Source organism: Sphaeramia orbicularis, chromosome 10 (assembly GCF_902148855.1).
Source record: "Sphaeramia orbicularis chromosome 10, fSphaOr1.1, whole genome shotgun sequence".
In the NCBI taxonomy this organism is placed as follows: domain Eukaryota; kingdom Metazoa; phylum Chordata; class Actinopteri; order Kurtiformes; family Apogonidae; genus Sphaeramia; species Sphaeramia orbicularis.
This window is the reverse complement of record NC_043966.1, coordinates 36740222-36768048: the sequence shown is the minus strand read 5'-3', so window position 1 is coordinate 36768048 and position 27827 is coordinate 36740222. Positions and strand designations below refer to the sequence as shown.

Here is a 27827-nt window from a genome sequence, read left to right as displayed (position 1 = left end):
TCATAAAAGAGGGACTTTGGCTGCTTAGCAACAGTGAATGGCAAATCAGCCTGGCAGGCCATGGCCACTCCCCCTACGCTGGGCTCGGCATGGATAAGGTAACATGTTGCTTTCTTTTAGTCTGGCTTCCTCTGTAAAGTTGGGAGTGGAGCGTTCTACAGTCCTATACTGGACCTTGACATGCCTGTACTGACAAGCAGCGTGAAGCAAGTCAGTGATTGAACTGACGGGAGGGACTGCTGATCCACCGGTGCAGCAGAACCACTGGAATTAATCACGTCACTATGGAGGGAAAAAAAACAAGTTAATGCTTGCACGGGGGCCACCCTCATTCGGCCTATGATGTTACTGATGCGCCGTTGACTATGAACACAAGGAGGGAGGAGTAGTGGGACCAAGGCTGCTGGTGTGTCTGGCTGAAGCCAATTCCAAACTATTGCTTGTCTGGTTGGCTGGATTTAGTACGTAAAAAGAAAAGCAGTAATGGGATTGTCTCTGACAGGGTAAAATTAGCTGGGAGAACCTGCAAAAACTGAGTGATCTCTGGCTTCATCGCAGGCAACACCACACACTGCAGAGACATTTTCTTCATATTTAAAGTTACTTCATGTTCAGATGATAGCACTTTAGTTAAAGGTAAGTGTTGTAAACTTTAATAGAGTTTTGTTTTTTTTTCCTCAGTGCACTCTTCTGATAGATGGTCCAGTGTTTGTAGCATAATCTTATGGTTTTGTTTTCTATAAACACTGTAAGGTCATTTCGTCAGGTGTAGTTGAACTTTACATAACATACCCAATGACATTTCCAGCAGTGTCATTGCTTTATCTTTTTACTTTACTGCAGTGGACTTGGAGTGTCAGTTTTTGCCAAGGTTCAGTTTGCACTGTAGTTTGAAATGGCTATATTTTTTGTGACAGCACAGATTTAAATGCACATTGGGTTGTGTTGTTCCTCTGCCAAACTTTAACATAACACAACAACGTAAATTCATTTAAATTGGGACTGCTGGCAGTGTTGAAAAGTAGATCTGCTTTGATAGAGTATATCTTATCAGTAAAATGTAGTCACACACTGTATGTTTTAGTCAGAGCTGAAGGCACCGTCAGCATACGTGGCTCTGGATGTGACTCTTATCTGGTCTTGTTCTTTGAAAATTAGCTGAAGATGCAGATTACATTTGCATAATGGAACATTCTGTATTAAAAATATCTGGATATTTATTATACTTTGATTTCATCTGACTCTCACAGTCATGTGTTTGTAAATTGTGTTAAGTTATGGTATAGGGTTTCACATTGCATGTTAAAATTAACCTTCTCAGCCTTAAATATTTCTCTTTAAAGATGGGATATTTTAAGTAAGTATAATAATCTGAAAATCTTTGTTAATGTTGTGCATATAAGTAGTTTCTGCAGGACGTTTTGTTTATCAACATACATGAAGATGAGCACATGGTACCACTGATCCTTTGAGTATTCTCCCTATGTGACTGAAACTGACAGAAGTTCAGCAGACCATGCACATTTTTACTCCCAACAATCATAATGTATATGTGGTGATGTGTTACTCACAATCTTGGGGTGATTACTGCCGGGACCTAACTGCTTATAGAAATATCAGTTGTTTACGTATAATACAAAACATCTGTGTGTCTATTGGAGATTTGAAATATGTATTTGATATAGTACATTAAGCATTTTACTGAAGTCTTTGAGCAGGGGGACAGCAGTGGCATGACTGTGCTGTAATGACATAACTGTACACCTTGCTGGAGTGTGTTTTCATAGGTACTGTAGTGGATGATGCTTATAAAATATGATTGTGACTTCAGAAGCCTGAGATTTAACAGGTGTTAGAACTTGTTCCACTTCATAGAGTTGAAGATAATTTAGGTAGACAATTGTACCAGTATTCCCTAGTCATTGTCTTAATGAATGAATGAATTTTTCATTGAACTAGGTCATAAATAATTTGCGTTTTCAGCTACTGTTACAGTGGTCAGTGGCTTCAATGACTTAACAGTGAGAGGCCAAATGTAGGCTTTTTGTTTTTACAGTGACATGGCATTATTGGGAAAACACAAAACAAGTTGTGGTTGTCAAAACTAGTCTACCTGTCATGGTGTATGTCCCTGTTAAGATTGTCCTCACAAAATAAACTTTTACACAATTTTCCCAAGCAGTGAGAGGACTGGACTGCTGTTTTGGTAAAATTTCAAGTTGGGAGCATACATACATAAGCCAGTGTGACCGTTGGGTTCATTTTCAAAATTTTAGTATTATAGAGAGCAGCACAGAATTTACAGAATATGTGCATTGCATATTATTATTTTATTTCATATCGTCATTTTCCTCTTCTTACAGATCAGAGGCCTGATCAGCTGAAAAAACTGGATATACACAAGGTAACCGCTGTAAAATCCTGTCAAAAACATCACGAAAGTCATTTAATATGTCCACCGAGGACCAAGTTGACACCGCAATGCCCCATAGAGGTCGGCAGCAGGGCCTCTCTACTGAGAGTCACTACGGCAACTCAACGCTCCCCCTGTCACCTGACTCTCTCAGTAGTATTTGCAACCTGAATGACAGGGAAGCCAATACTTCCCCTGACATCAGCATGCTGGAGTGTTGCCTCAGTGAAGGTGTGCCTGTGATCAACCCAGACAATGGCACCTTATCACAGGGAAACATGCTCCATTGTACAAGCACAAATCTAAACGAAACTTTTATTGCCACACCTGTCAATGGCAGCATGAATTTCTGGAATGAAAATTTGAGTCTGTTGGGCAACCAAGAGTCAGGAACAAAAAAGTACCACACTTTTAATAAGAACATTGATAAGAACATTGTGGGTGAAAGAAACCATGGACTAATGTCTCCAGACTCGACTGGGAGGGATAGCCAGCTGAGCTCATATGAGACGTCTCGCAGAGGATCCACTGAGAATGACTGCTGCTCCCTCAGCTCTGGAGAAATGGTGCTAAGAAGCAACAGTTTTTGCCTGGAAGATCAATCACTCTTGGTAATTTCCTCCCTTGAAGAGTCATCCATCTCCCCAGCGGCAGGCCATCCATCTTCACCTGCTGACTCTCACATACTATTAACGCTACCAGACATCTGTGAAAAAATCACACATAGCATGGATGAAAATAGAGGCCATCCCTGCCTTGGCATGACTTTTACTCAAGCAGACAAATGGGAGCTTCCCACTGAAGATGATTTAGCAACATCCAATTCTTCTGTAGCTTTGCAAAGTGAGAAAGAAGGTCTTTTGATGACGTTTGTCTATGAAAACTCTCCTTCAGATGGTGGAAATGAGGCTCAGATTGCTTGTCCTGAAGAAGCACATTTTTCTTATTTGTCTGAAGCTGTTACACCAAAACAGGGCACAACTGTAGTGTCCACACAGCCTACTGTGCAAGATACTGATAGAGATATTCATACTTCCACTCCAGTGCAAAATATTGGGAACAAAACTTCCATTCCTCTGTCATTATCAGTCTCACCCTTTGCTGAAAGTGCTGGCAGTCCTCAACCCCACCTAGTAAAAAAGCAACAAGTCTCTGTCACCCCCAAACAAGTCACTGCAGGACTACCAATGTCAGGTAGGAAAGTCAGTAAAATGGAAATGAATACATTTCCAAAGACAGACAACACCATAAAATCTAAAATCATAACAAGAGCTGCACCACTAGGCACTGCTTTACAACACAAGCCATCACAAGTTAACGTGCACAGTAAACAGGTGACTGCACATAAAGGTGGACCTATTAGAATGAGTCCTTCCAAGGTAAAAAATAATCCTGTCTCTGTCAGCAATATTACTCCAAGAAGACAACATACAGGAGCTGCTTCCTTGATAAAGTCATCTGGACATAATGTTGATGAACAGCGCCTGACTTGTTCTGCAGTTACTGCAGAAGAACAGGGCAAGAGCAGAGCTTCAGTGTCTGAACAGCACAGTAATGCAAGTAAGTGTGTTTCAGCAGTCCAGGGCAGCGGTGGCAGCTCTGACACAGAGCAGGCAGCCTCAAGCCAAGTACATGCCTCAGTGCAGCATGCTGGCAACCACACCTTCAGTTTCTCAGAAAAATCCCCTGATAGAAGTGGCCAAATGGATCCTAAACCAACTCCAAAGAAGGATATATCCAACAAAATTGAGGTCAAATCAGGCTCAGTTTTAGGTCAGTACAAGCCTCCTGTACTCGAGATCCGACCTCGCTGCTTGTCAGAAAGCTCATCATCTTTGTCTAGGCCTCCCAAGGAGAAGAGAGCAACTCTGAAGTCCTCAACTAGCTTTATCATTTCCAAAGCTGACAACCACCCAGGTCAGACCAAACCAGGGGATCAGAACAGCTCTTCCCAGTGTAAACGTGCCATTCAAGCACAGAATACAAATGGGATTAGTGAAAACTCCAATAGAAAGGTTAAGAAGATCGTCTTGGTAAGTTAATACTGAAATGATAACTATTACGTATTGGCTAAAAGATTTATCAGGATGTCAGAAATGAGGGCTACTCATGAAGATGTGAGAAAACTAACAAATTGCTTTCTTCACAGACAGAGACAAGCAAATTGACAACTACTGCATCCTCATCAGATGAGAGCAAGGGCAGGTTTCGGGGACGAACCCCCTCCATTGGAACAGGTGGCGTGCTGTTTTCTAAACCTCCTGCTGCCAGTCCCAGACCAGCTTCTCTGATAACCAAGCAGAGACAGGGAATCTTGGATAGAGATGGCTTGAGGACCTCCACACCTGCAAGCACACCACAGTCCAAGCTGAGAAACACTGCAGGTACAACTCATCTTCAGTAGTCTTTAAGAAGTTCTGTTTTCCTTATTATCCACCTCAAATGAACCGTAGATAACCCTGAGGGCAACACTGTGGTGTGAACTATTGGTTTTAGAACTAAGAGAAAGAGACAGTAAATACAAGTCACAATAACAAAAGTATAACTATTTGTTTATTTTACACCAAAATTATAAGCCTAAAATACCATTAGAGTACATTTAACATAGTAATACACAAATAGAAAACGCATTTCTGTTTGCCTTTTAGTCTTTATAAGCTAAAATTGCATTTGACCCTGAAAATTTTGCACGAGAGGTCTGTAAATTACTGATAACAAGCATTATTATCATTATTTTTGACACGACTGCATCATTTAAACAGTGCCAGTGCTTCATCTAGCTATCTTTGTATAGGTCAATAGAAATAGTCAACAAGAACAAATACGTTTCAATTTATTTATTTATTTTTTTTGTTCATTTTAGCTTAAAAATGCTAATACTGTTCAGGTTGTACTAGATACCCCCAGCAGAGGGTGACATTGAGCAGTTTCTCTGCCAGACCTCCTGTCTTCCTCCTGATGAGCTCAGTCAGACCCCACAGGAATAGTGGTGGTTACAGATGTCACCTCCGGTTTCTTGTTCAGACCTTAGGGATCAACAGGCTACTGCAACTGCATAAGTGAGAGAGGTCTGGGGGAAGGAGGGCCGGTCTTCCTCTGATAGGAAACCATCTGGAAAGTGGAAAGAGAAGGGGAAGGAAAGGGAGGTTTTGAGCTCACCAGTACAGTATGAGTGAGAAAACAGTGTTTAAAACAAGCGTTCAAAGAACAGTTGTGAAAAGCTTTAACTTAATAATCCAGTAACACAAAGGCTCCACGGGGCTACATTACTTAACTCCCACTGCATGAGTTTCTTTTGTTGAAATGTTTGCTGTTGTGAGTATGATAGGTAAGTGTTGTCTATTTTTATTCAGTCATCTTTTGTTCCAGACAGTTAACCATATGCACAGCTGTTTTGTGTTTTGAATTATCCTTCCTTTATACCAATTTAGCTTTGTAACAGGTACAATTATTTTAATGAAGGGAAAAATTCTCTATATTATAATTTGTGCATTTCCACTGTTATTCCAGTGTTTTGTTTTGTTTTTTGTGCTCCATCCCAGGAGGTCGAAAAGGGCAGACAACTGGAGAATTACCCTTTGGAACATCCTCAACAGCTAGTACTAAGCGCCAGCTGAATGTATCCCAGACTCCATCTCGTCCTTCTCTTATGGGACCTCCACCTACTCCTGCCTCTTCTAGAGTACTACGCAAGACCCTGGGCCCATCTAGGAACCTTACAGAGGTTGGAGTTCATGGTGGGCTGAGTGAAGGTGCTGGGAGTGCACAAGGTGAGCTGAACAAGGATGCTACTGCATTACTACAATGCATTCTTGCATAGGGCAATAAAACAAAGATTATTAAGAATGAATATTAGATGTATTCTTATCGGACATTGGCTTGTGATGATGGCATACATTGTTCCATGTAGCCTAAATTCCTCTCTCTGTGGTTTTGAGTCAGCTTAAACACTTAGAAAATGCATCATTGTTTTGTTGTTTTTACTTCATTTAAATTTCCTTTTTTTCCCTTAAGTTTTAAAAATATTTTTTTCATTATAATAGTTTTGAATGTTCTTAATTTATATTTATGAAATGTTACTAAGGACCTAAGTTCAGCTTTTAAACCTGACAGAAATAATGATTTGACATTTAATGTAGTAATTAGCAACATCAGCTGCTATGAAAGTTCCTGAGAGCATATGACCTACACCTAAATTTATGTAAATCTTAAGACTAGCGCGTTGACCCATGGGGAACCACAGGTTCTAGATGTGGTAGTTTTTATGCTGAGGAGAGCTGACTTTTGGGAAAAGATGTTAGTCTATATTTTGTAAGTACTGACATAAAAATTGTTTGGAAAATCATGATATTTATTATTTTACATATGATGCTTGATGTATTTAGATTACAACTGTTTGAATTGTGATAGTTATCGTAATACCTCCCAGGTAGATATAAAGCTAACGGTAGGATCATACAGGTTTAAATTTCACATTTCAAACACTGCCGGTGACAAATTCCCATATCAATTTTAATTCATTACACAAATGAATGAGTATAAATATTGGAGTAATAAACTTACCTCTGATGCAGTTCATTTCTTTACTTTCTTGGAAAATTCCACTGGCATTTTCAATTGAATGACCTCTCAGCTGGCATGTCTGTTTCTGCCCATGAAATTTGACTTGTTTATGTCACATAACGCCATGGCAATGTGGCCCTATTGTTTAACTGTTGTCATGATGTTGCCAGGGTGTTATTGTTCACTTCAAAGAGGTCTGAAAATGTCACTCCACCCGTTGTTCACTCCAAGAAGGTCATGTCACACCTTAGTTAGTTACCTCATTGTTCTAAGTGTAGGCAACATGATTCTGGGCATAGCAACATGATTGTAAGGCTATTGTATTCCAAAATTACTAATATCTCCCAAAATATTGGTTGTATCGACTTGCCATTATTGCTAGTCTCTTCCTTGAACAAAAATACATTAGTATGCTTAACTGCAGCAGTCCGCTCTTTCTGGATTTTGTGTGATGCCCAAGACACACACACACACACACACAGAGTCCACTTCCCTTTTAAAATATAATAATGTAGGATTTTCCTTACCTTACCATAATATGCAAAGGTGTCAGAACTAAACAGGCTGTTGTCCAGGGTAAAGTTGTAGCTTTCAGTGAGGTAAAAGTCTAGACCTAGAGGGGAGGAGCTTCTGTTCTGAATGGCGACCCAATTCAGACTACAATTCAGACTACACCTCGGGGCAAATCATTCCCTGATTTTATTGAGTTTGGTTTACATTTGCCAAGGTGAATGACATATTAAGATAAGAGTGAAATATTGTATGCATTTCTTTTAATCTTTTTACAATCAGTAAAATATTTCTTATATCATTAAAATGAATGAACTAAACTCAGCAGATTCCATGTTGCAAGTTGAGCTTGGCATGTTTATAAGGGGAACTTTGTGGTGGAATTTGTTTTCTGACTGGTGTATTGAATAAGGGGTTACACAGAGATCTCTTGTCCTTAACAGCATTCAGGCCTGTGATTGGCTAAGAGGATCAGTTTTCCAAAGTGGGGACCCCCCCTCATGTGTGTTGTCATGGCAACCTGCTCTGTTCCACTCTAGTTCACACACTGTATTGCCTAGAGCTGTAAGCGAATAGACATACAACAACTAATGTCGTCTGAGGTGGAGAAAAGGAGTGTTTTTCCATTTTTATCAGACTTGAAAACCACATGGCTGGTTACACAGGACTCCGCAGCTGCACTATGATTGAATCTCCAGCTCATGTTTTCACTAACTCTTCTTTAATGGCACAAAGCAGTGCAGGATCCAGCTGTGATCTCACCCTGTTGACATGTCTGCTTATTGGATCTTATCGTTTTTGTATCATTCCTTTGTTAGCTGCCTTGAATGGAAATTATAGAAAGCTCTGGAGAAGTAAGTGTCAAATTAGGTAGAATTTGTCTTTTTTTCTCTTGGTTAAGTGTTATAATTTAAATATGTTATAAATACTTCATTATAGCTCACAGGACTTTGTTGTGTTAGAATATAAAGATAAGATGTTGTAGTTGTGATCTATGTATTTTCCCTCTACTTGGATGTAAGCTTCAGTAATATAGAAATCAGTACTTTAATGTAGATTGAACCATATAGTATTGTTCCCTTTTGTTACAGAGAAGTGGTCTGTCAGAGTACTTGGCAGTTTGAAATGGCCTTTGTTGCTCACTTAATGGTAGTTACTGGATGAATATTGATTAGCTGTAATGATGGCTGTAAAAACAGATGTGTTGGAATGGCCAGAGAATGTCAGATACTCTAAAATCATTGTTGAGTTTCACACCATGCTGTGATGTTCCGTATTTATGCAAACTGTTTTTTTATCTGTTCCCAGATTCTGGAGTAACCTCACGTCGTGCAACCCCATTCAAAGCGGTGGTACTGAAAGCAAGACTCACCGCAACCCCTGGGAAAAACACTGGACCAAGTGAGACCCCTCCTGACCACACACACACAATGATCCTATTTGTAATCTTGTATGTAGATGACTTAATGAGATTATGCCCATTTATGGCTTTCATTCAATCATTTATAATGATTAAGAAATGGCCCTGTTTATCTGATTTGTGATGAAAGTGAGCAAAACATAAGAAAGTACTATTGTTAGCTGGTACTGCTGTTTATATTGTGTGAAAGGCTGATTGGATATGGTTTGACTGATGTTGATTGATTTAAATCACTCTTTGTTGGCCAGTTAAACAGTTTCTTTGATTACATCTCTGAAACTGACTTTGAAACAGTGTGCATTTCAGTGGTTGTGGTCATTTGCCATTATGGGTCAGTTTAACTCCAGCCTCTTGTTTCATCTGGATGTTTTGCTTGTTCCCATTTTAGCCACAACATGCAAGTCTGCAACATCGATCAACAAAGGCCTACCAAATTCTACTGCCACTCCACTGAAAAGGACTGCTTCAGCAAGGCTTGTTCATCCAACACTAAGTGGAAATGGTAAGAGTCTGATTTTTTTGATCATCAACACAAGATGCACTCTCCCTAAAGCTTTCTTTTTTTGTTGAAAATATATTCATTATTCAATTTTATCAAAGGCTTTATTTTAGCTAAAAATGTACTATATTATTTTGCAATGTATATAGTAAATAATAATGATAAATAAATGCTATAATTTAACAGCCTACCTCAGCCTACTTATATGAGCATCGAATTGGAAGCGTAAAATTAACTGCCACAGACAAGCTTCTAGAAGGGGAGGGGGGTTTGGTCCTTGTCCATCATCTTTTGTCGTCCTATCGCTGATGAAGAGGAAAGAGAGTAAATAAAGGGTAGCGCCAGACCTGGATTTGTCTCCCATTGGCTGCAGTTGATGCTCTTTGCCCCTCCCACTCCTTTTCCCTCCTCCCCACCCCCTACTCTTGTCCTTGCATCCTTGCTTTGCTACAGCACCGCCATCATCAAGCCTAGAGATGCTGCTTAGCTCTACTGTGCGATTCATGTGTTTGGTGTGTGAGTGAAGCCTGTTTTGCCAGGAGGATTAAGGGATTTTTTTCCTCTGTCCTATTTTATCTGCTGGACTGTGCCACAAACTGCTGGGCGGCCTTAAATCGTCTTTGGATATTCCAGCATTCACAGCTGGAGATTAAATTTTGGAGTTGGGAGTCCTGCCATGCTGAACTGGGTGCCTTCACATTTTTCTAGATCATCTCAGCAGTCAGATCGTATCCATTTGTTTTTATTGATTTATTCATCTTCTGCTAGTGCTGGTCAGTGCTGCTTTCACCTGAGGCATAACACAGTGAAGCACAGCATGGCATGTGGGTCATAGCCAGCGTTACGCTTCTACAGTAGGACATTTTTGTTTTTTTGCCCAAAACAGAGGCTGTTTTGATTTTCTTTTTTAAGAGATGTTATGGTCTCCGAAGGTCGGTCTCTCAATCATCCACGTGCGTCTGACAGCCAAGGGGTTACTCCGAAATATCCAGCTGCTATCAGGATGCAGGAAGAACACAGTGGTTTTCCAAACAGGTCTGTCGTTTCTCTCTGTGTTGAAAAATTTGCTGACTTTGCTATCATTTTTGAGTCTTTGCTTTAAAATATTTATACACAGCGTATCAGTACATGCTTCTTGCGTTGACCTGTGCTCTTAGCTGTTTGCCAAATCTATTTTTAGTGTGGCTATTTACTAGTCTGCAGGGCAGGAGGTTCATCTTTCATTTTACCTACCTTGGTCACCAAAACCTATGGCGTTGGATAGAAATATAATAGGATATGAATCTTGATTTAAGAAACATTTAATCTAAAAAAAAAAAAAAAAAAAAAAAAAGCAAAATTTTTGAAAATATTTTTATTTCCAAATATTTTTCATTAGTTAGGAGGGAAACAAATGTGAATGAGCTCCAAAACACATCTCATCCTGGCCAGCAAGAGACCCAGTGCTCCTGTTTCAGCCTAAGATGTACCTGGGTTATTTTGGTTCTTGGTCTCTGGGTTACACCAGGAAAACCTTGTTGTGATTGCTGAACAGCACAGAGGGAATAGCTTCAGTTGGTTCAGTGTGTATTTATAGCATCATGCACCTCCAAAATAAAATAATTTGTTACTAAACAGAGAAAAGCTCTCCTGTTGTTGTACCACTTTATCTTCACTTTAAAGTGCCCAATAAATGTTACACAAATACTGAAGTGCATGTAACCACAGTCACTTAGAATTATTGTCTTGTTTCAACCAAGCGTTATAACAAGTGCCTGATTGTTGTGGGCGTCATCGCTCATCATGGTGTGTACTATGGTGTGATATCTCCTTAAACCAGTAGAGCAGTATGCTACACAGTTAGTACATGACTGTCAGCATTGGCTATAAGAACATTATTTAACTGATAACATCTTTTTCTATCTTTTTTTCTTTTTATAAATAACAGGTGTATTTAGCCAGTGTCATAATAAAACAAGTAATAGCCTGGTAGGCCTGACCGGTTTGATGAAAGTCACATTGTTGGACAATTTTGAGATTTGTGATTATGATAAACAAATGGTATCAGCCCTTTACTTGTTTGGTTATCAAGGTCTGTATGAGTGCATCTAAAATCACCAAGCAACAGAGGCTGTGTTTGTTCCTTCTTGGCATATGCTTCACCTGGTCTGCCTGAAGAATGATAGGTCATTTGTATTAGATAATGAGTAGACAGCACACAAAGACAATAGGTTGTCATGTCAACGCAGATTTTTTTTTTGTTGTAATTAAATTGCAGCCCTACATGTAATTGCGCAGGGTGACATGGTGAAAATATCCTAGTAATCCACATAGATTACTAGGCCACTGTTCCCTATTTGATGTGCTGTGCAGCTGTTGACAGAAGTTCAGAGAAACAGGCTGCTTCTTCGGACAGATGTGAATTATTTATGTGTAGGTAACGGCATGAATTTTTTAATTTTAGTGGAAAGCTCTTGCATAATGTTCCCTCTCTGGGTTAGACACAAGAAAATGCTTGATGAAGCTTTAAAATGTCGTGACACTACCACCTCACATAGGTTATAAATGTGGTGTCTGTAAACATGGCTATGATTGTCTGTTTTAGTTTTAATACAACCCAGAAAAACACAAAAAGCATAAAATACATTAAACTGATTTCTTTTCCATTTTAATTAATACATGTACTTTTTATTATTTAAAAAATGTATACAAAATGATGCAGATTAAATACTATATAAATGAATGCATTTCAAAAGGGACAACCTAACAAATTTTTAGAATGGTAAATCTCAATTTCCACTAACCATCAAGGGAAGGTTTTTTTTTCTGTTATTTTGAGTGGTGTTTGGTCAACCAGCAGATGGAGCCCTGATTTAAAAAAAAAAACTCTTTCAGACATAATGAAATGCAGACCTATTAAAACAACTGACATCAGAACAGAACAGCTCAACAGTTGTTTGCATCTGCTGCCAGAAAGGTTCTCCATTTTGAAATTTTATAATGCTGTATATGTGACATATGATGCAAATTAGAATGATGGTATAAAAGACATTTTCTATATAGATCATGGAAGGTGACTTTAACTTAGTTGCTCTTGTAGTCAAGACATTGAAATGTAATGATTTCTTTTGGCCTTAAATGATTTCCTCTTTGTTATAGGTAGCTTCATTTTGAACATTTCTTTAAATAGTAAATGAACTTGCCAGTTGTATCAGCTTTTCTGGTGCACCATGACATGTAATTTGTCTTGAGGGTGGTGCATGTCATAATGTTGTAATGTTTACTTTGGGTGTGAAAGCAAAAGTCTCCTTTGAGGTAATCTGAACATCCGCATACAGAACTGTATAAACTGAAGTTAGCCTGTGGCCAGAGTGTAGCATACAATAATGGATGTGAGATGCGTCTGGCTTTCCGTCATCCTCTAATCTCATTTGTTCCCTTTTAGTCTGCCAGTGCTCCACTGGTCTGAGTATTAATATTCTCATTTTAGTATTGTGCTGCCTCAATTATAGCTAAAGACCAGTGAGCTGTCTGCTCATCAGCTGTAGGATCAGGTATCCACAGTTGTCAGGGAGTCACTTACACTTGTAAGAGTCAACACTTGTCTTTGAACCTAGGTGCTCAAATATCTTTTGTAAAATAATAAGCTATATAAATCCAAACACAGCAGCACTACCTCATTCATATGTCTACATCTTCTGGTTGCATGCTGTCATTCAAGCACGTTATGATTTCCTCATATGCTGCCTAGCGCATCTAAATTTAACTTGGGGGTGCAGGTTTTTATGGGTCATAAGGGGAATGAATATAAGCACTTTATGGGCATAGGGTAGATTATTTACTATTAAAGGAGCTTTCAACTGTATTGATGTAGCTTTGCCAAATATTAATGTATTGGTATTAGTCTATTAGCTTTTGGCTCTCACCACTGACATCTATAATTCTTGCTGTCCATAAATCAGATAGGGTTTAGAGAATGAGTATCCCCATGGGCTACTGGTAGTTCAGTGTTTTCCACTCATTAAAGCTGGTATTCCTAATATGTCACAGGCTGTCCACACTGCCATATTACGCAACTCCACCACACTGTGTTTATACACACTGTGAAGATTGGTATCATTGATCAGATCTTTGTTTCTCTGCACTACTAAATTTTTAAGTCAGTTATCCTAATATAGAGACATTTCAGTTTTCTGGTAGAGTAAACAAAGTGTTCTTAAGTTTGATTGATGGCAGCTGTTATATTGAGGTATTTATAAAGCTGATGTAAATCAAAACTACAGTAGCATGTTCCTGCTATATTAAGCTGTCCTTGGTGACCAGTGTCTGCAGAGCCCCAGATTGAATTAGAATATGGAAAACAAATTGCATTCAGTGGCTCCATTTGTATGTCACGGCTGGATGAAAAGCAGCAGAGGGGGAATCACCGTAGTTCTGGATTCTAGTCATCCAGGACTTGACCATGGAGCAAACTGACAGGAGTGCATCAAGGGGGTGGTGCTGCTGACAGACCAAATGCAGCAGAAATGGAGTTGGGGATGATGATGAATATTGTCACATCACTCAATACGTGTTCTTTTACAGTGGACAAGACCAAACCCAAGACGAGCTCCCGCCAGCAGCAACCTGATCGGCACACATCCCAACCGAACCAGAGTACCAGACCTCCAGATGTGGTGCCAGCAAGTGTTGCCGAAAGTGAGACGAAGGACAAAACCATCCAGGAGCTCAGGGAACACCTGGCAGCCAGTAACTGCAGATTTGAGGCATTCACTATCGTCTTGCAGCATGCTCTGGCTGAGGTATGGGACATCTTTATTATTGGAAGTAGCGCTGAGTCCTCGTTCAGTATTTCACTGCTGCTAGTTTACATAATATTACAGTCAGAAGTGTGTTACTCAAAAAACAGTATAATCTCAGTAGTGGTTACATTGTGCTGTGACTCATCACAATTACAGCAGCAACTACCAATTATTTTTGTAATCGATTAATCTATTGGTTATTGTCTTCAAGTCGATTAAACAATTCTTTAAATAAGGGGAAAAAATAGTACAAACATGAAAAAGACATGTCTGAAAATGACAACTTGTCCTTTATTCCAGAACCAGCTGAAACAACAAACACATAAAAGTATAAAAGTAAAAGGATACATAAAAAAATCTATATACTGTGTGTATAAACAACAAACAGCTCAAATGACAACTACAACCATCAATGCACTGCAGTCTTAAATATATGTACAACTTACTAACAACTTGAGCTGTAACTAACACACAACTTTGTGGCGTCATGTGCATCACAATAAGCATCTGTGTGAAACACAACAGCAGAACCAGTTTTTACTGGCAACAAAATTAAGGAAATTAAGCTTTGATTCAGGGAAATTGTAATCAAATATTTTTTTTAATTGAGTCGAGTCGATTCATTGTTTCAGCTCTAATCACAATGAAGGCAGTTACACAAAACAGTTATCAGACATGAAAATATGTGACCAAGTAAAGACAAAAGCCTTGCACTTAAAAACTGTAAATAAAAAGCAAGTCAGTTAATTAGTTTACCATGTACATTTTCCAATGCATTTTGGAAAAGTAATCAAAAAAGGAGGAGCCCACCAATGACAGAAGTGTCAAGATTGTTACACACAGTATCAAAAGATCAGATGCATCACACACCTCCTAAATAAGATGTTCTAGTGAAACAGTGTTACTAGATGTTACTAGACCTCACGAGTGATCATTTTTGACTGTGATAATGAGGATTATAGCTTCAGAAGCCATGCATCACATGGTAAAACAACATACATTATTACTTAGATCAGCAGCATGAGGAAGGACTCTTAAGGGTCTGAGAGTTAAGCACACGCACACAGATGTACCTGGAAATTCTCCAACATAAAACAAACCTGTTATGTCATCTGCTGAGCAGCTGTTGTGCATGAAAGAAAGCTTTAAGAGTTGTACTGACTTCTATAACATCCCTCCACTAGGGTAACGCTATCCCATTAATAATGTTGTAACTACTTAACAAAATAGCTGAACTCAAGTCTAATCACTAATTGCATATTGCACAATAATTTTTCATAGATTTTTCATAATGGGTTGTGATGACCATGGGAGCTTTTTAATGTGACCTTTTAAGGTTAATTTTAGTTATGGATTTGTTTTAATAGCAGAGCCACGTGTTTGGTTTTCTGGAACCAGACGGCCCAAGGGAATTTTTCTTCTCAAAGTGTAATATCCTATTAGCTACCCTCTTCTTAACCCCCAGCATCATACTCAACCATTTAGGTGTTGTGAAGGCAAATATAATGGTGATCTATTAAGTATCTTTACAACACATTGACTAAAGCCTTAAACTAGTAAAGCTAAATTAAATTGGTGCGGATTCTAGATTAACAGGAAAAATTAACCAAATGTTATTTGAATCCATTGTCCTACACTGAATTGGTTCACTTCCATTCGTGGCTGTAAGTCTGATGCAGATCTGTCGAAACAGATCAGAATTCATAGGACTTTTACACTCCTCACATTTGGGATTTGTGATTTTTCACTGGATGAGTCGGTTGCATGCTATAAAATGAGCTCAGCCTTAACATTTACAGAAATAAAATATAACATAGAAGCAAATACAGCAGTAAAATTAATCCATAAACATTACATGTAATAGTATAACATTGACTGACATATTTGTTAAGTTCACAATTACTTGTTGTGAAGTATTTGGACAATACGTGATTAGTATTTGTACCAAAGAAATAAATATGAACTCCTCTAACATCACTGTGCATGGTCTGTCAGGTCTAATAGTGACCACATCTGTTGAGCAGTAGGGCTGACAGTATGAACGTAGTCTTGGTTACCATGTTTGCGTGTGTAAAATGCCACATGCTATTTCAGTCTCTCTGGTTAACTTTAGAAATTCCCTTGTGTAATATTTTCACACTGTATGTGTAGTCAGTGAGATATGAAAAGCAGAGGAAGAGGACTGACTGAAACAACTGGACTGTACAAATCAAATATATACACCCTGTTGTCCCTCATGGGGACACTCCACCGCAGAATGAGACCTTTTGTTAAAGTCATATTGAGCTCTCTGCAGCTGTTAAAAATGGACCACTGCTCCTCTTTTGCTGCACCACAGAGTCACTGGTGCTTTTTTCCTCTTTTGGCCTAGATTACTGTAACTCCTCTTACTCCACTCTTACTTGAGAGTTTGACACCAAACAGAGACCTAGTGGCAGCGTTCTGGATATCTAAGTTCGTGTCAGTCCAATTACAGCCTCAGTGAGGTTCACTGCAGACTGTCCCTTGCTGGTGCTTTCAGTGCATCACCTATCAAAAATGTGAGAAAAAATAATGATGTTCTGATTATTTATTTTGATACTCCACTGTTCCATCTTGGGAACATTTCTGTTTGTTGAAACTTGATGGCTCATTTCTGATATTTAGAATCCAGTGGTTGGGAGCCTATTTCCACAGCACAATCTAGAGAAAATCAATTCTAAGAGATTATTTGGAAATGTATGACAATAGATACTGGGCAGAAGTCATCTTTGGTGATTAGACCCATGCAGCATTTTGAGCAATTGTTGGCTCATATGTGATCAGCTGTTAATGTATGGCAGCTGTGTATGATCACCAGTCACTGACGTTTGACTCATGGCTCTGTGTTTTTTGGGGGCAGTTGTGAAACTGATTGTATTACACAACACATGGTGTTTGTTCTTTTAGGTTGGAAACACAGTTGTCTGAGCCTGCTTCCACTTCTCCATTTTGATCCCTCGCTCCTGCAGAAGCTGATTACAGAGGAGATACTTGCAATACACAGTACATTTGTAGAAATAATACAGGTCTTTTGCATATAAGATGCATTTAGTGTTTAAAGTTACTAGATTGTGTATGAAGTGTCTAAATGAGCCAGTCTGTATTCATGTAATCTACAGTAATGGATCTGGACTCTTAATACCCAGAGTAAGAGGCAGCACCTTTGCTAATGTGAGAACGTCCCAGTTGTTGACTTGATATGGTTATAAACAGCAGCCAAACACTAAGCAGAGACGGCACTCTGCTGTTTCTTATCAGCCAGAGTATAAGCACTGGTTTGGTGTTTCATACCTTCTCTTTAAGAAACAAGAAACAAGTTAAATGAAGTGAAGGAATTCAAACAACTCCTTTATACTCACAAAAAAATATAGTATCACCATCTCTGACAATATTTCCAGGAAACTGGAACCTGATCTGTGGCAATTATTCATTGATCTTAACCCATCACCAAATGTTACTCTACACCTGAAGTGGTATCATCTTTATGTTCACCGGAGACGCATACCCTTTGTACGTGGCTACATGTTCCTTATATTTGCATAAGCTTCACCATCTGAGAAACTGGAGATAAAATTAACAACAATGACTGGAGAAGCAGGTTTTATTTAATGTCTCAGCATTTGTAATATATGATATACTAATGCTTTATCCCTATAATACAAATAATGGTTTCAGCTGCAATTACAACAAGTAGACAAAAGTAAAGAATGTACAAAAAAAATGAATCTGTGTTCAGGGAGGGAAATATTCTTTTACTTAACAGTCAAAACCAAAAACATCACAGTTTTTGTTAACAGATTATGCAGTAACAGATTATGTCATTAGTAACCCATACAATATGCTTTTTATTTTATAACATTTGGTTAAAATATGCTGTGTTTTGCTTTCTTTCTAGGATAGGAAGATTGATTACTAAGGCAGTCTGTACTTAGTCAACATGTGACACATTATTTCCCCTAATTTTACATATTGACTGCACAGACTCTTAGTCACACAGACTCTGGAAACTCGATCTGTCATAGCATTATATCATTTAATAGCATGAATGCACCTACAGATGTAGAGCATGTTGAAAAGCAGTGGTGCACAGGGAAGAGGTGATGATTTAATGTACGTTTGGATAAGTAGTGGGGGATGGTGGTAATGAAGCCTGTCCATGCATCCCCTGGGAAGGTCAGTGCACAGCACAAGTCCTGCTCTATCAGCCTGGTGTCAGACAGCACCTTACAATTTATCTGCTTGCTCCTCTCTGGCTGCCTTTAGTGCTGTCTTAAAGTGACCTCCCCTCATTGGTGGGAAGGCTGTTCTTAGCATACTGTGGCCGGCCCCTTTTTGTTTTGTTTTTTTTAGGTGGAATACGGTAATGCACTCTGCAGTCACTTTAACACAGACAGTGAAGCGGCTTTTTCAGTCCTGCCTCCAATGTAGTGAGAGCAGTCGGAGAGGTGGTGTGTGGAGGTGGTGCGTCCACCTGGACCACTGTTTGTCCTGGCGTACTGGGTCTCCATAGCTGTGGGGGGAGACACTCCAGCATCGAAGCCTCACGCTGAGGCTGGATCATGGGCTGTGCTGGCAGCAGAGCGTGCCTTAGTGCTCCCTACACTGCAGAGAGGGTAACTGCCTTTTACATTGTTCTGCTGTGCAGTAAGGAATAGGTCTATGGCTGGTCTAAGGAACAGTAGGAGTATTTGTTATTGATGCATGATCACAAAGTCATGTTTGTCTGCTACTATTTTACTTGCCTATTTAGTCTTATTTTAATAATTACCAAACATACAGGCTCTGTCGATAACTGCTGTCTGTCAGGGATTTTTACATGACTCATTAAGAGTAAGATTAAGAGTAAGACAACATAGAATGACTCGTAGTTTTCAGGTCATCATTGCATCAGTTGGAAGTCGGGCAGCAGCACTGCAGCTACTGTACAGTTACACTCTGACTCACTTTTGCAGTAGACAGAAAGCTACAAAGGATGAAAATCCTGTAAGTTATGGTATTTCAAGACCTTTTGTTTTACTAAAAACATGAGCTCAGTGTCATTTCTTCTTTTAATCTCCTTCTCCTTCTATTTTTTTTTTTTTTAAATGAGCTGCTACATGTATTGTTGGTGTTGAGTCTGCCATTGGTAGTTAAACAGTCAAAAGTCTTCATCAGATGGTGATATGGCACTATCTCCTTATATGAGTTACTTTTCCTCTACTTCAGAATGACCTTTCATAATTTACTAATGGACTGATTATCTGTGATCTTTGGTTTACTTACTCAAGCTTTCAGTTGTGAAAGCAGAAATAAGACGTTAAAGAGTGCACTAATATTGACATTGAGTTGAGCATCTGCATGACTGTTTATTTTTTTCTGCAGCGTGATGAATCTATCCGGCAGTGCAGGAGGCTGTCCCAGGAGCTGGTCGACCTTCGAGGAGAGCTGGGTATGTTGGGTCATCTTGGTTTCAAACTAGTTTTGTTTACAGAGGTTACCATAAGAACACATCCTGATGGATGGCCTGATATTAGTACCTCTGGGTTTCATGTTTATGAAACACATTTGTGCAGTATGTCCATCAGTTGTTTTGTTTACATTACAAGGTGAAATATTTTGGATGTGTATATGTACTGTACTGTATGGAACAGCTGACAGTTGTAAATACTACAGCCCCTATATTCAACAGGGTTCTTATGGTATTTGTAAACAGCACCTATTCCCTTCACGTGTTAATTGCTTTCCTGAAAATCAGATCTGACAGGATATGGTATTAGTAGACTGGTGTCAGCCCATTCCCCAGGGAGCGGCATGCTGGCCTCTGACCTCCCACAGTAGAGATCCCAGTGGTGGAATGCTAGACCACCTGAGGCCTTGTGAAGACTAGGTGCAATAACCCATGCTTGATGTCCACCCTAAGTGCTGTCACACAGAACAGCCTTGCTTTACACACCAGCTTTCATCTCTTACTTAAAGCGGCTGTAGTGTCGTGGCTCCTCCCCTTCCCCATGTTTGTACCTTGACATACCACTGCCTCGGGACTCACACATGACTGCTCTCTAACATTGAGCACTGTTATATCTGCTCCTTCACATTCTTCTCCTCCTCAGGCAGGGTGACTGACCTCAGATGGACTTTGTATTATGTAAAATTGTGTTTATTATGTAAAATAGTGAAATACATCCAGAGGCATTCTTAAAACATCCTCCTCCTCACACTGTGCCCTTTTCCTGTTTCCTCTGTGAGTTTGATTCCATACAATTCAATTTTCAACTCAATTTTATTTATAGAGCCCAATATCACAACACAGTCACTTTACAGAAATTGTTGAATTGATAAAAGAACACAATGAAAATGAACAAACAGTGAAGTAAGCAGTTAGTAAATAGTCGATGAAGCAAACTGATCAATGTCCCAGGCAACCCCCATCCTTAGACCCTCCTTCTCTGCAAGGAAAAACTCCAAAAAACCCAGTGGGAAACAGAAACTTCGGGGAGAACTAGAGTGAAGGAGAGATCCACTCCCATGGACGGACAGGCTGTAGATGAGACCAGGACTGACGGACAACCATTTGCTGATGTAATTCTAGTCTGTAAGGATGCAGTAGGGTGGGGACACATGCAGACAGCAATAAATGATAGTTTCCAATCACAGACACTCCTGTGATACAGCCACACCCCTTTGGTGTCATTTCATCTGAACTTAAAATAAGTTGCGTGTGTCAGCATCTGTAGTATGTGTGAAGCTTAAAGACCCCTCATCCCACTGACTGTTACCCAGAACCTTTAGATGGAATATAAAGTTTGTCTGTTTATATATGAGCCATGAGGTGTTTTTGTGGGGTGGATTTAGACTGAAAAGGCTCATATGACCAGATCTTTTACACATGGTTGCGGAATGCTGGGCTCTGTTCAAGCCGTATATGCCAAAGCCTGATAGATTGACCCAATGTTATTTTGGCCTCTGTTCCTGCCTCTGCTGCCATCATTCCACTCTACGTAAGGTGAATCTTCTTGCTCATGCTGTGCAGCATTAATCCTTCATGGCTAAAAACACAGACTCTGGAGCTTCATTTACATCCACAGAGCACCTGGACTACACATTACCTCTATGCAAACAAACACAAGGCATGGAACAGTTTGAGGAATCTTTCCAACATTTGAACTTTCTCGGCACAAGTAACTCAATGCACTATGTTCTTTTGTGTGCACAAGTTTACTGGCAACACATGCAGCTTGTTGCTCTAATGGGACATCTAATAGGACACATATGTGACATCTACATAGAAAATACTAAGAAGAGGTTTTCATGACTGTTTTCTGATGATATGACACCGTTGTACCAGTCTATAATTTAAGACGATATGTCATATTATATTAGATATCAGGTAGCAGATATATCAAGTGTTGTGCTGAATGTGACATGTACCTGCCACACATGTGATGGCATTGGAGAGCAACATCTGGATTTATTATTGTTTGATTCTCACAAATGAAATCATCTATAGTCTCAGGGTGTTGGTTGTCACACTGTGTATTTGAGTCCTTTAACATGAAATACGCTGTTAAAACTGACAGTACAGGCTGTTTCGATCTCTCTGGGGTATAATAATGAGTCCGTAGCGGATTCAACAGCTATGTATCAGTAGTGTTTGTGCACAGGCACTTCTGCTGGAGACAGCTTATGGAGCCTGTCACTGTCACCCACTCCACAGCAGATATAAACACTTAATGATGGAAACTGTTGGGAAATAGTGGCACTGGTGGACTGTACAAGAACAAAAAGACTCAGTTGCTCAAGCTAATAACTGTCAGCTGTTGACAGAGGTGAAAATCTTTAACCCATGATTCCCATTTGAAGATGTTTTGAATGAATCAGTAGAAACCAGAAAAGAAACTGTGTTTTTGTCTGCTCTTAAATAACTGCAGTGAAGTTGGCATACACAGTCAAGTGTAAGAGGCCCCTCCTCTTGAATTTTTCCATTCCTCTTTTGAGAGCCTTGACATACATTTGCTTCAAGGAAGATTTTATAAACAAAAGTTCTTATCTTACACAAACTTTTCCAAATACAATTTTTGACAGATAGATGTGTGGTATTAGATGTGTTTAGAGTCCCTGAATGTGGTGCTAAATCCTCTTTGTTTTCTTCTACAGAGAGTTCAGCTAATTCCTCCGCACGTCTGGAGAAGGAAAAAGAAGAGCTGCGTTTTGCTCTGGATGATGCACTGCAGAAGCTCCAGGAGCAGCATCAGAAGGACCTGGTCGAGCTGGAGCACAGACTACAGGCCTTCTACCAGGCGGAGTGGGACAAGGTCCACCAAACCTACCAGGAGGAGGCTGACAAGTGCAAGAGTCTCATGCAGCAGCAGGTCTGTCCATAGTCCACCTTTGATTATGAGCAGGTGGATTCACTGCAGCCACTGTGTTTATTTAAGAATTCAGTCCATTTAACAGAATGTCGTTCTCTGTAAACATTCAGACACAAGCAGAGGGTTGGGTGATCTGTCAATGTTTACTCATTCTTCAACATGCCAAACAGCATTAAAATGTTAATATTTGTTTTAATGTTGGCCAGTTTCACCGCTCCATTAATTTAATAATAATTAACCTACTTTTTTTCTTTTTCAAGATGAGAGAGCTTAAAGCTAATCATGATGCCATGAAGCTGGACCTAGAGAATAGCCATGCTGAACAGTTGCAGTGTGTAAAACAGCAATATGATCAGTCACTGGAAGGTGAGTGAACAGTTAATTCTCTGATCAATCCTGACATCTGTGGCTCAGATAAAGTTTAATATTGAAATATTTAAATGTTGTTACACATTTGAATTCTTCAGAGCTCAGGAAAGTCCACACTGAGGAGCTGGATTCTCTGGACAAATCTTTGAAAAATGCAGAAGCAACTTTATCTGTAAGCTTTACTTTTTGTGGTGTTTTTTTTTTTTTTTGGATTTAAATTGTTACCGAGTGTGTATGTTGCTTTGTAACACTCTTGTGCCGCATACATCGACAGGGAAAGATTCAAGAGCTGACTGTGGAGAACAATGCCCTAATTGAGAAGCTAACAGCAGAGGACCAGAGGAAGGAGCTGGCTGAAAAGAGTCAGGTACTCTTATCTGTGTGCTGTTTATAGTAGAGTTCCACTTCACAAACACCTCATGACACCACTGCTGTTCGCCTTGAAGCAGAAGAGGTGGGATACCATGGACACACAGATTACCAGACAGATACATTCGATAAACTGGTTACATGTTTTCCAAGAAAAGCCAACAATGAGTGTGTGCTTCATCTGAGTCGACTACAGCGGTGCCATCCGCTCTGCTCAGATTGTAGATTTTAATTTCCTAGAGTTTTGTGCTAACGTGAGGCTGCCACTAGTCATCAGTGTTAAGTGGTGGCTCTATGTGCTCAGCAGTCTGTCCTGGCACAGCAGAGTAATTAAAGTAACTACCTCATATTACCCTGCCACTCTGCATCTGCTATTCATAGACGCTGTAAATAATAACACCACCATTGGAAATAAAGCAGTATTATTTATTAACTATTATTTATAACACCACCATTGGAAATAAAGCAGTATTATTTATTAACTGTGTATTTAATAGAACAGGAGTGGTGAAAACACACATTTCTTCTTCATGATTGTGTCTAATATCTAAACACTGTCAGTTTCATGGTCCCTGAGAGAACAGTGCAGTGAATTCTTCTATAAGGGACGTACAGCGCCCTCTGTTGTGTTGTTGGCTTTATGACCACCTGACACTGCTGTACTCATGTACTGGATTCTGGAGTCTAAACCGTCCCTCAACGTCTTGGCACTCCTTCCTTCTCCCAGCAGAAGGACTCCCACACGTTGTATCTGGAGCAGGAGCTGGAAAGCCTCAAAGTCGTGCTGGATATCAAAAACAAACAGCTGCATCAGCAGGAGAAGAAGCTGATGGAGATAGACAAACTGGTGAGACCTGATGCTAAACGTTACTGGATAAAAACACACACTAGAAGCCATCATTCATCATGTTTACTCTGGGTTTCTAGACGGAGAAAAATGTGAAGCTGGATGAGAGTCTTCGGAAGGTCCAACAGGAGAATGAGGATCTCAAAGCCCGTATGGAAAGACACGCTGCTCTGTCAAGGTAAGAGTTCACCGTGTCCAGTGGTTTGATGAAAACCAGATTCTGAAGAGTCTTACCACCTGTCTCTGTTCAGACTCTTTATGTCTGTTAAATGTCCTGTGTGGCTGTGATCTGATCTTTAATATTATGTAATGGAAGGAAAGAAATCAGCAAGATGGTGTTGAACATATGAATAAATGAAGTTGGGCAAGAGTTTTGATCCTTCTGACCTCCAACAAAGTGGTGGTTGTTTGTTTCAGCTGTCAAAATGTGACTTTGTGGTATTAATCTACAATGGACATCATCTCAATTTAACATACTAATTTAACTTGTCTTGACTATATTGCAGTTTGAATTTTGCTTAGCACAAAAAATAATATGTAATTTATACTTAAAGAGCTCGTATTTGTGTATTTGGCACAATATTTAATGTGTAATTTTTTCAAGTAGAGAATTTTTATCCCCAAGTTTAAACTGTACAACAGCCAGCCTAAAGTGCCTCATAATACGATCTGCCTCATAAATAGAACTTGCCAGAGTCTGGTGAAAATCTGCATTTTTCAGTGCATCTATAAAAAGCTGCAGCAGTGCACTGTGGTCTGAGTTTTAGGACAGGACACACAGCGCTACACAACACACCTCAGTGATACACAACCCGTCATCCGTCACACTTTAATGACTCATCAGCATGTTTTGTATATTTCACTGATTCTTAAATAGTGTAACTTTATTTACGCCGTCTGCAGAGATCAAGCTTTTATTCTCCTTTCCACTTTTTATTAGACCCTCCTCCTGTGGCAGATGTGTCCCCATTTTCTAATGTGTTCATTCTAATTTTCTGTAAACACTTTCCTCTGTAACTGTTGAACATTTCAGTAACATTGTCTTCAACTCTTACTTTAGTTCTTCGTTTAAGTCTCTGTATTTTATATTTGAGTCTTAAGTCTTTGGGTTCAGAACAGTGTTTATGATGTGACTGTTGCATTAAAGGACTTTATTCTGTGGAAATGTACATAATAATGAACTAACCTTTGTATTATAGTTGATCTTCATGTGGGTCAGTGTCACCTTCAGTTTGTCATTGTATTCTTGTCATTTCAATTTCAGATATGAGTTACATGTTACACATAGTTTAATTATAAATAGATAAATAAATAAATTTATTATATATTAAATAGATTTTTTTTAATTACAGTATTTTTGTACATCATATCAACAAGTTTTCTCAGTTTGATCACAGTACTTTTTGATGTATTTGGGGCCATCTATGATACTACCATTTTCATGTCGATGACCGTGTGTTGTTTTGACGCTCCACAGACAGCTGTCCACAGAGCAGGCTGTGCTGCAGGAATCCCTCCAGAAGGAATCCAAAGTGAACAAGCGTCTGTCCATGGAGAACGAGGAGCTGCTGTGGAAGCTCCACAACGGAGACCTGAGCAGTCCCCGCAAAGTGTCTCCCACCTCCACGTCCCCCTCCCACTCCTTCAGCCTCCAGTCCCCTCGCAGCTCAGCCTACTTCTCTAGCCCCCCGGTCTCACCCAGATAACGATGGGCCCCTGCTTCCAGGAAGCAGACCCTCCTGTCTTTGGAGTTATCCCTCTGGAATGAAGAGCCATGTCTGGGCCTCGGCTCTTCAGGATCGGATCTGCTCGGACCCTTGTTTGGAGATTCTACAGACTGTAATAAAGGATTGTTGCACAGAAGCACTTAATCAGCAGAGTTGTTTGCCTTTCACTGCGGATACTGTGGATGGGGAAATAGGAAATCTCAGGAGTTCTATGTGTTCACTATCTTTGTCACTTGTAGTTGTCAGAGGCTTTTCTTTCCTGAAGCTCAGCGCTCACACTCATGCAGTAAACACACAGGCCTGAACACATGCAGATACAGCCCTGTGGTGTGGACAGTGTTGCACATCTTGGATTCCTGCATTACTGCTCAGAAGAGTCAGGACTGCTGTGCTGCTCCACTATCACCTACACCAAAAGAGTCAGATTAAAAAACCCTCCTATTCAGGCTCCTCTGGTCCAGAGCACCTATGGGCATGGTTACTACATTTTACATTTAGTTCACAGTTAAAATGGCCTCCAGTGTTTTTTCTACTTTGACATTTCTGTGTTTGTTTGACCAAGGGACCAATTCCAGTCATTTGTGCATGTTGTTGAGTCTCTGTTGTGTAATCACCCCTTAGTGACTCTCCTAATGCAGCTTTAAACCTGGGGTCTTTACAAAGAGTTGAACCATAAGAAGCTTTACTTGTACATGTCTGACACGTTGCATCTTGGAAATGTGTCAAAATGAGTATTTGTGTGGAATTTATACCATTGGTGTGTTGACCCCGTTTTGAAATATGCAATTAATAAAGTCTTGTATTAAACTTGAAGTTGGCAGCTAAATGATGAGTATGGATCAACGTTGTCGTCTTATTTCAACTGGGTCACAACAGACGACGCTCTGGTTATGGTCGGTTAAGTCTCAGCTGGTGGGTCCTGAAGTGAATATGTTGTCAGATTAAAATCTAAAGATCTAAATGCTTGGCTATACAGTGGTCTACAATTTTTTTTTTTTTTTTTTTTTTTGTTACTGCAGCAGAGATTAAAAGTGCTAAATATTACATACTTTAATAATGAAACTTCTGTTTAAATGAGAAGCTGAGGCATAGTATTGTTAAAATGACACTTATTTTTCTTACAAAAGTTCAGTTTTTTTGAGAGTTCATGTTATTCACATTTTTTTAAAGGTTAGTTTGTAGATGTAAACATTTTCATCTGGTAATTTTACTTTTTTTCACTCAATCAGAAAAGTTTGGAGTTTACATTATGTATATATTATGTTATTATTTTACTGACCCACTTCAGATCATATTGGGAATGATCATATTTGAATGTGGCCCCTGAACTAAAATGATCTACAACCACTGTCATTTGTCAAAATTCATGGGTTTTATGTGTGAATTGATGTTTCAGAAGAAGATAGTGTTTCCACGTTCACTACTGAGTCACTGAATGTCCCAACTGCTTATATCTGGTGTCACTGAAAAGCTGAGAAATTGCATTTTACCTGAGTTATTAAAATGTATTGGTATGATTAGCGCTTGAACATTTGAAATCATCAAATGCTTTTGGTCTTTAAGGGTTAACACACGTCAGCTCAGCGTAACCAGTGGATGTGATTTGTTTTGCTTGAGTCAGATATCATTTAAACGTCCTGTTCACCCACAGACATAAATATCCTGAGCTCTCGTATATTTCAACATCATAACAGCAAGTGACTGTTCAACAGATTATTGTTGAGACAGAAAAGAGGAAAATGAAGCAAGTGCTCAAGGCAGAGAAATGAGTTGTGGGCCTGCAGATCACATTCCACATGTGGATCGCATTAGGACGTCAGCCTGGCACAAGCCTGAGCCTCACAGCACATTCTCAACTTCACGACAAGCTGCAGTCGGAGTGAGTTTCCGAAGGCCGCCGCTCCTTTTACCGCCTCCTTCTGTCGCTGTGATGAATCAGAGATGTTTTAGGACGTGTCTG

At 39.5% G+C, this 27827-nt stretch overlaps 2 protein-coding genes and 1 long non-coding RNA gene across 7 annotated transcripts; 2 read left to right on the top strand and 1 right to left on the bottom strand.

The window, feature by feature from the left end:
* Window positions 1-114: 114 nt before the first annotated feature.
* Window positions 115-4549, top strand: LOC115426635 (uncharacterized). The gene is made up of 2 exons (XM_030144756.1): window positions 115-636; window positions 2364-4549. Exon 2 carries the CDS (start codon window positions 2452-2454, stop codon window positions 4453-4455), a length of 2004 nt encoding a protein of 667 aa, XP_030000616.1. The 5' UTR covers window positions 115-636; window positions 2364-2451; the 3' UTR covers window positions 4456-4549.
* LOC115426640 (uncharacterized) lies at window positions 2800-7584 on the bottom strand. 2 transcript variants are annotated; one of them, XR_003936376.1, is made up of 3 exons: window positions 7509-7584; window positions 5440-5524; window positions 2800-3119 (listed from the first exon to the last, which is right to left on the bottom strand). It is a non-coding gene; the product is annotated as an uncharacterized LOC115426640 (long non-coding RNA). The 2 variants fall into 2 exon arrangements; XR_003936375.1 differs by lacking the exon at window positions 2800-3119 and having other exon boundaries at window positions 5245-5524.
* On the top strand, window positions 5720-26699 carry mtus1a (microtubule associated tumor suppressor 1a). Of its 4 annotated transcripts, XM_030144761.1 has the most exons (13): window positions 5720-5741; window positions 5956-6183; window positions 8795-8887; window positions 9295-9408; window positions 13969-14186; window positions 19569-19635; window positions 22341-22555; window positions 22816-22921; window positions 23023-23096; window positions 23199-23291; window positions 24021-24140; window positions 24221-24318; window positions 25618-26699. In XM_030144761.1, exons 1-13 carry the CDS (start codon window positions 5735-5737, stop codon window positions 25844-25846), a joined length of 1662 nt encoding a protein of 553 aa, XP_030000621.1. In that variant the 5' UTR covers window positions 5720-5734; the 3' UTR covers window positions 25847-26699. The 4 variants fall into 4 exon arrangements, with proteins under 4 accessions (XP_030000621.1, XP_030000622.1, XP_030000623.1 ...); XM_030144762.1 differs by lacking the exons at window positions 5720-5741; window positions 5956-6183 and adding an exon at window positions 8061-8340; XM_030144763.1 differs by lacking the exons at window positions 5720-5741; window positions 5956-6183; window positions 8795-8887; window positions 9295-9408 and adding an exon at window positions 9846-10440.
* The last annotated feature ends 1128 nt before the right edge of the window (window positions 26700-27827 follow it).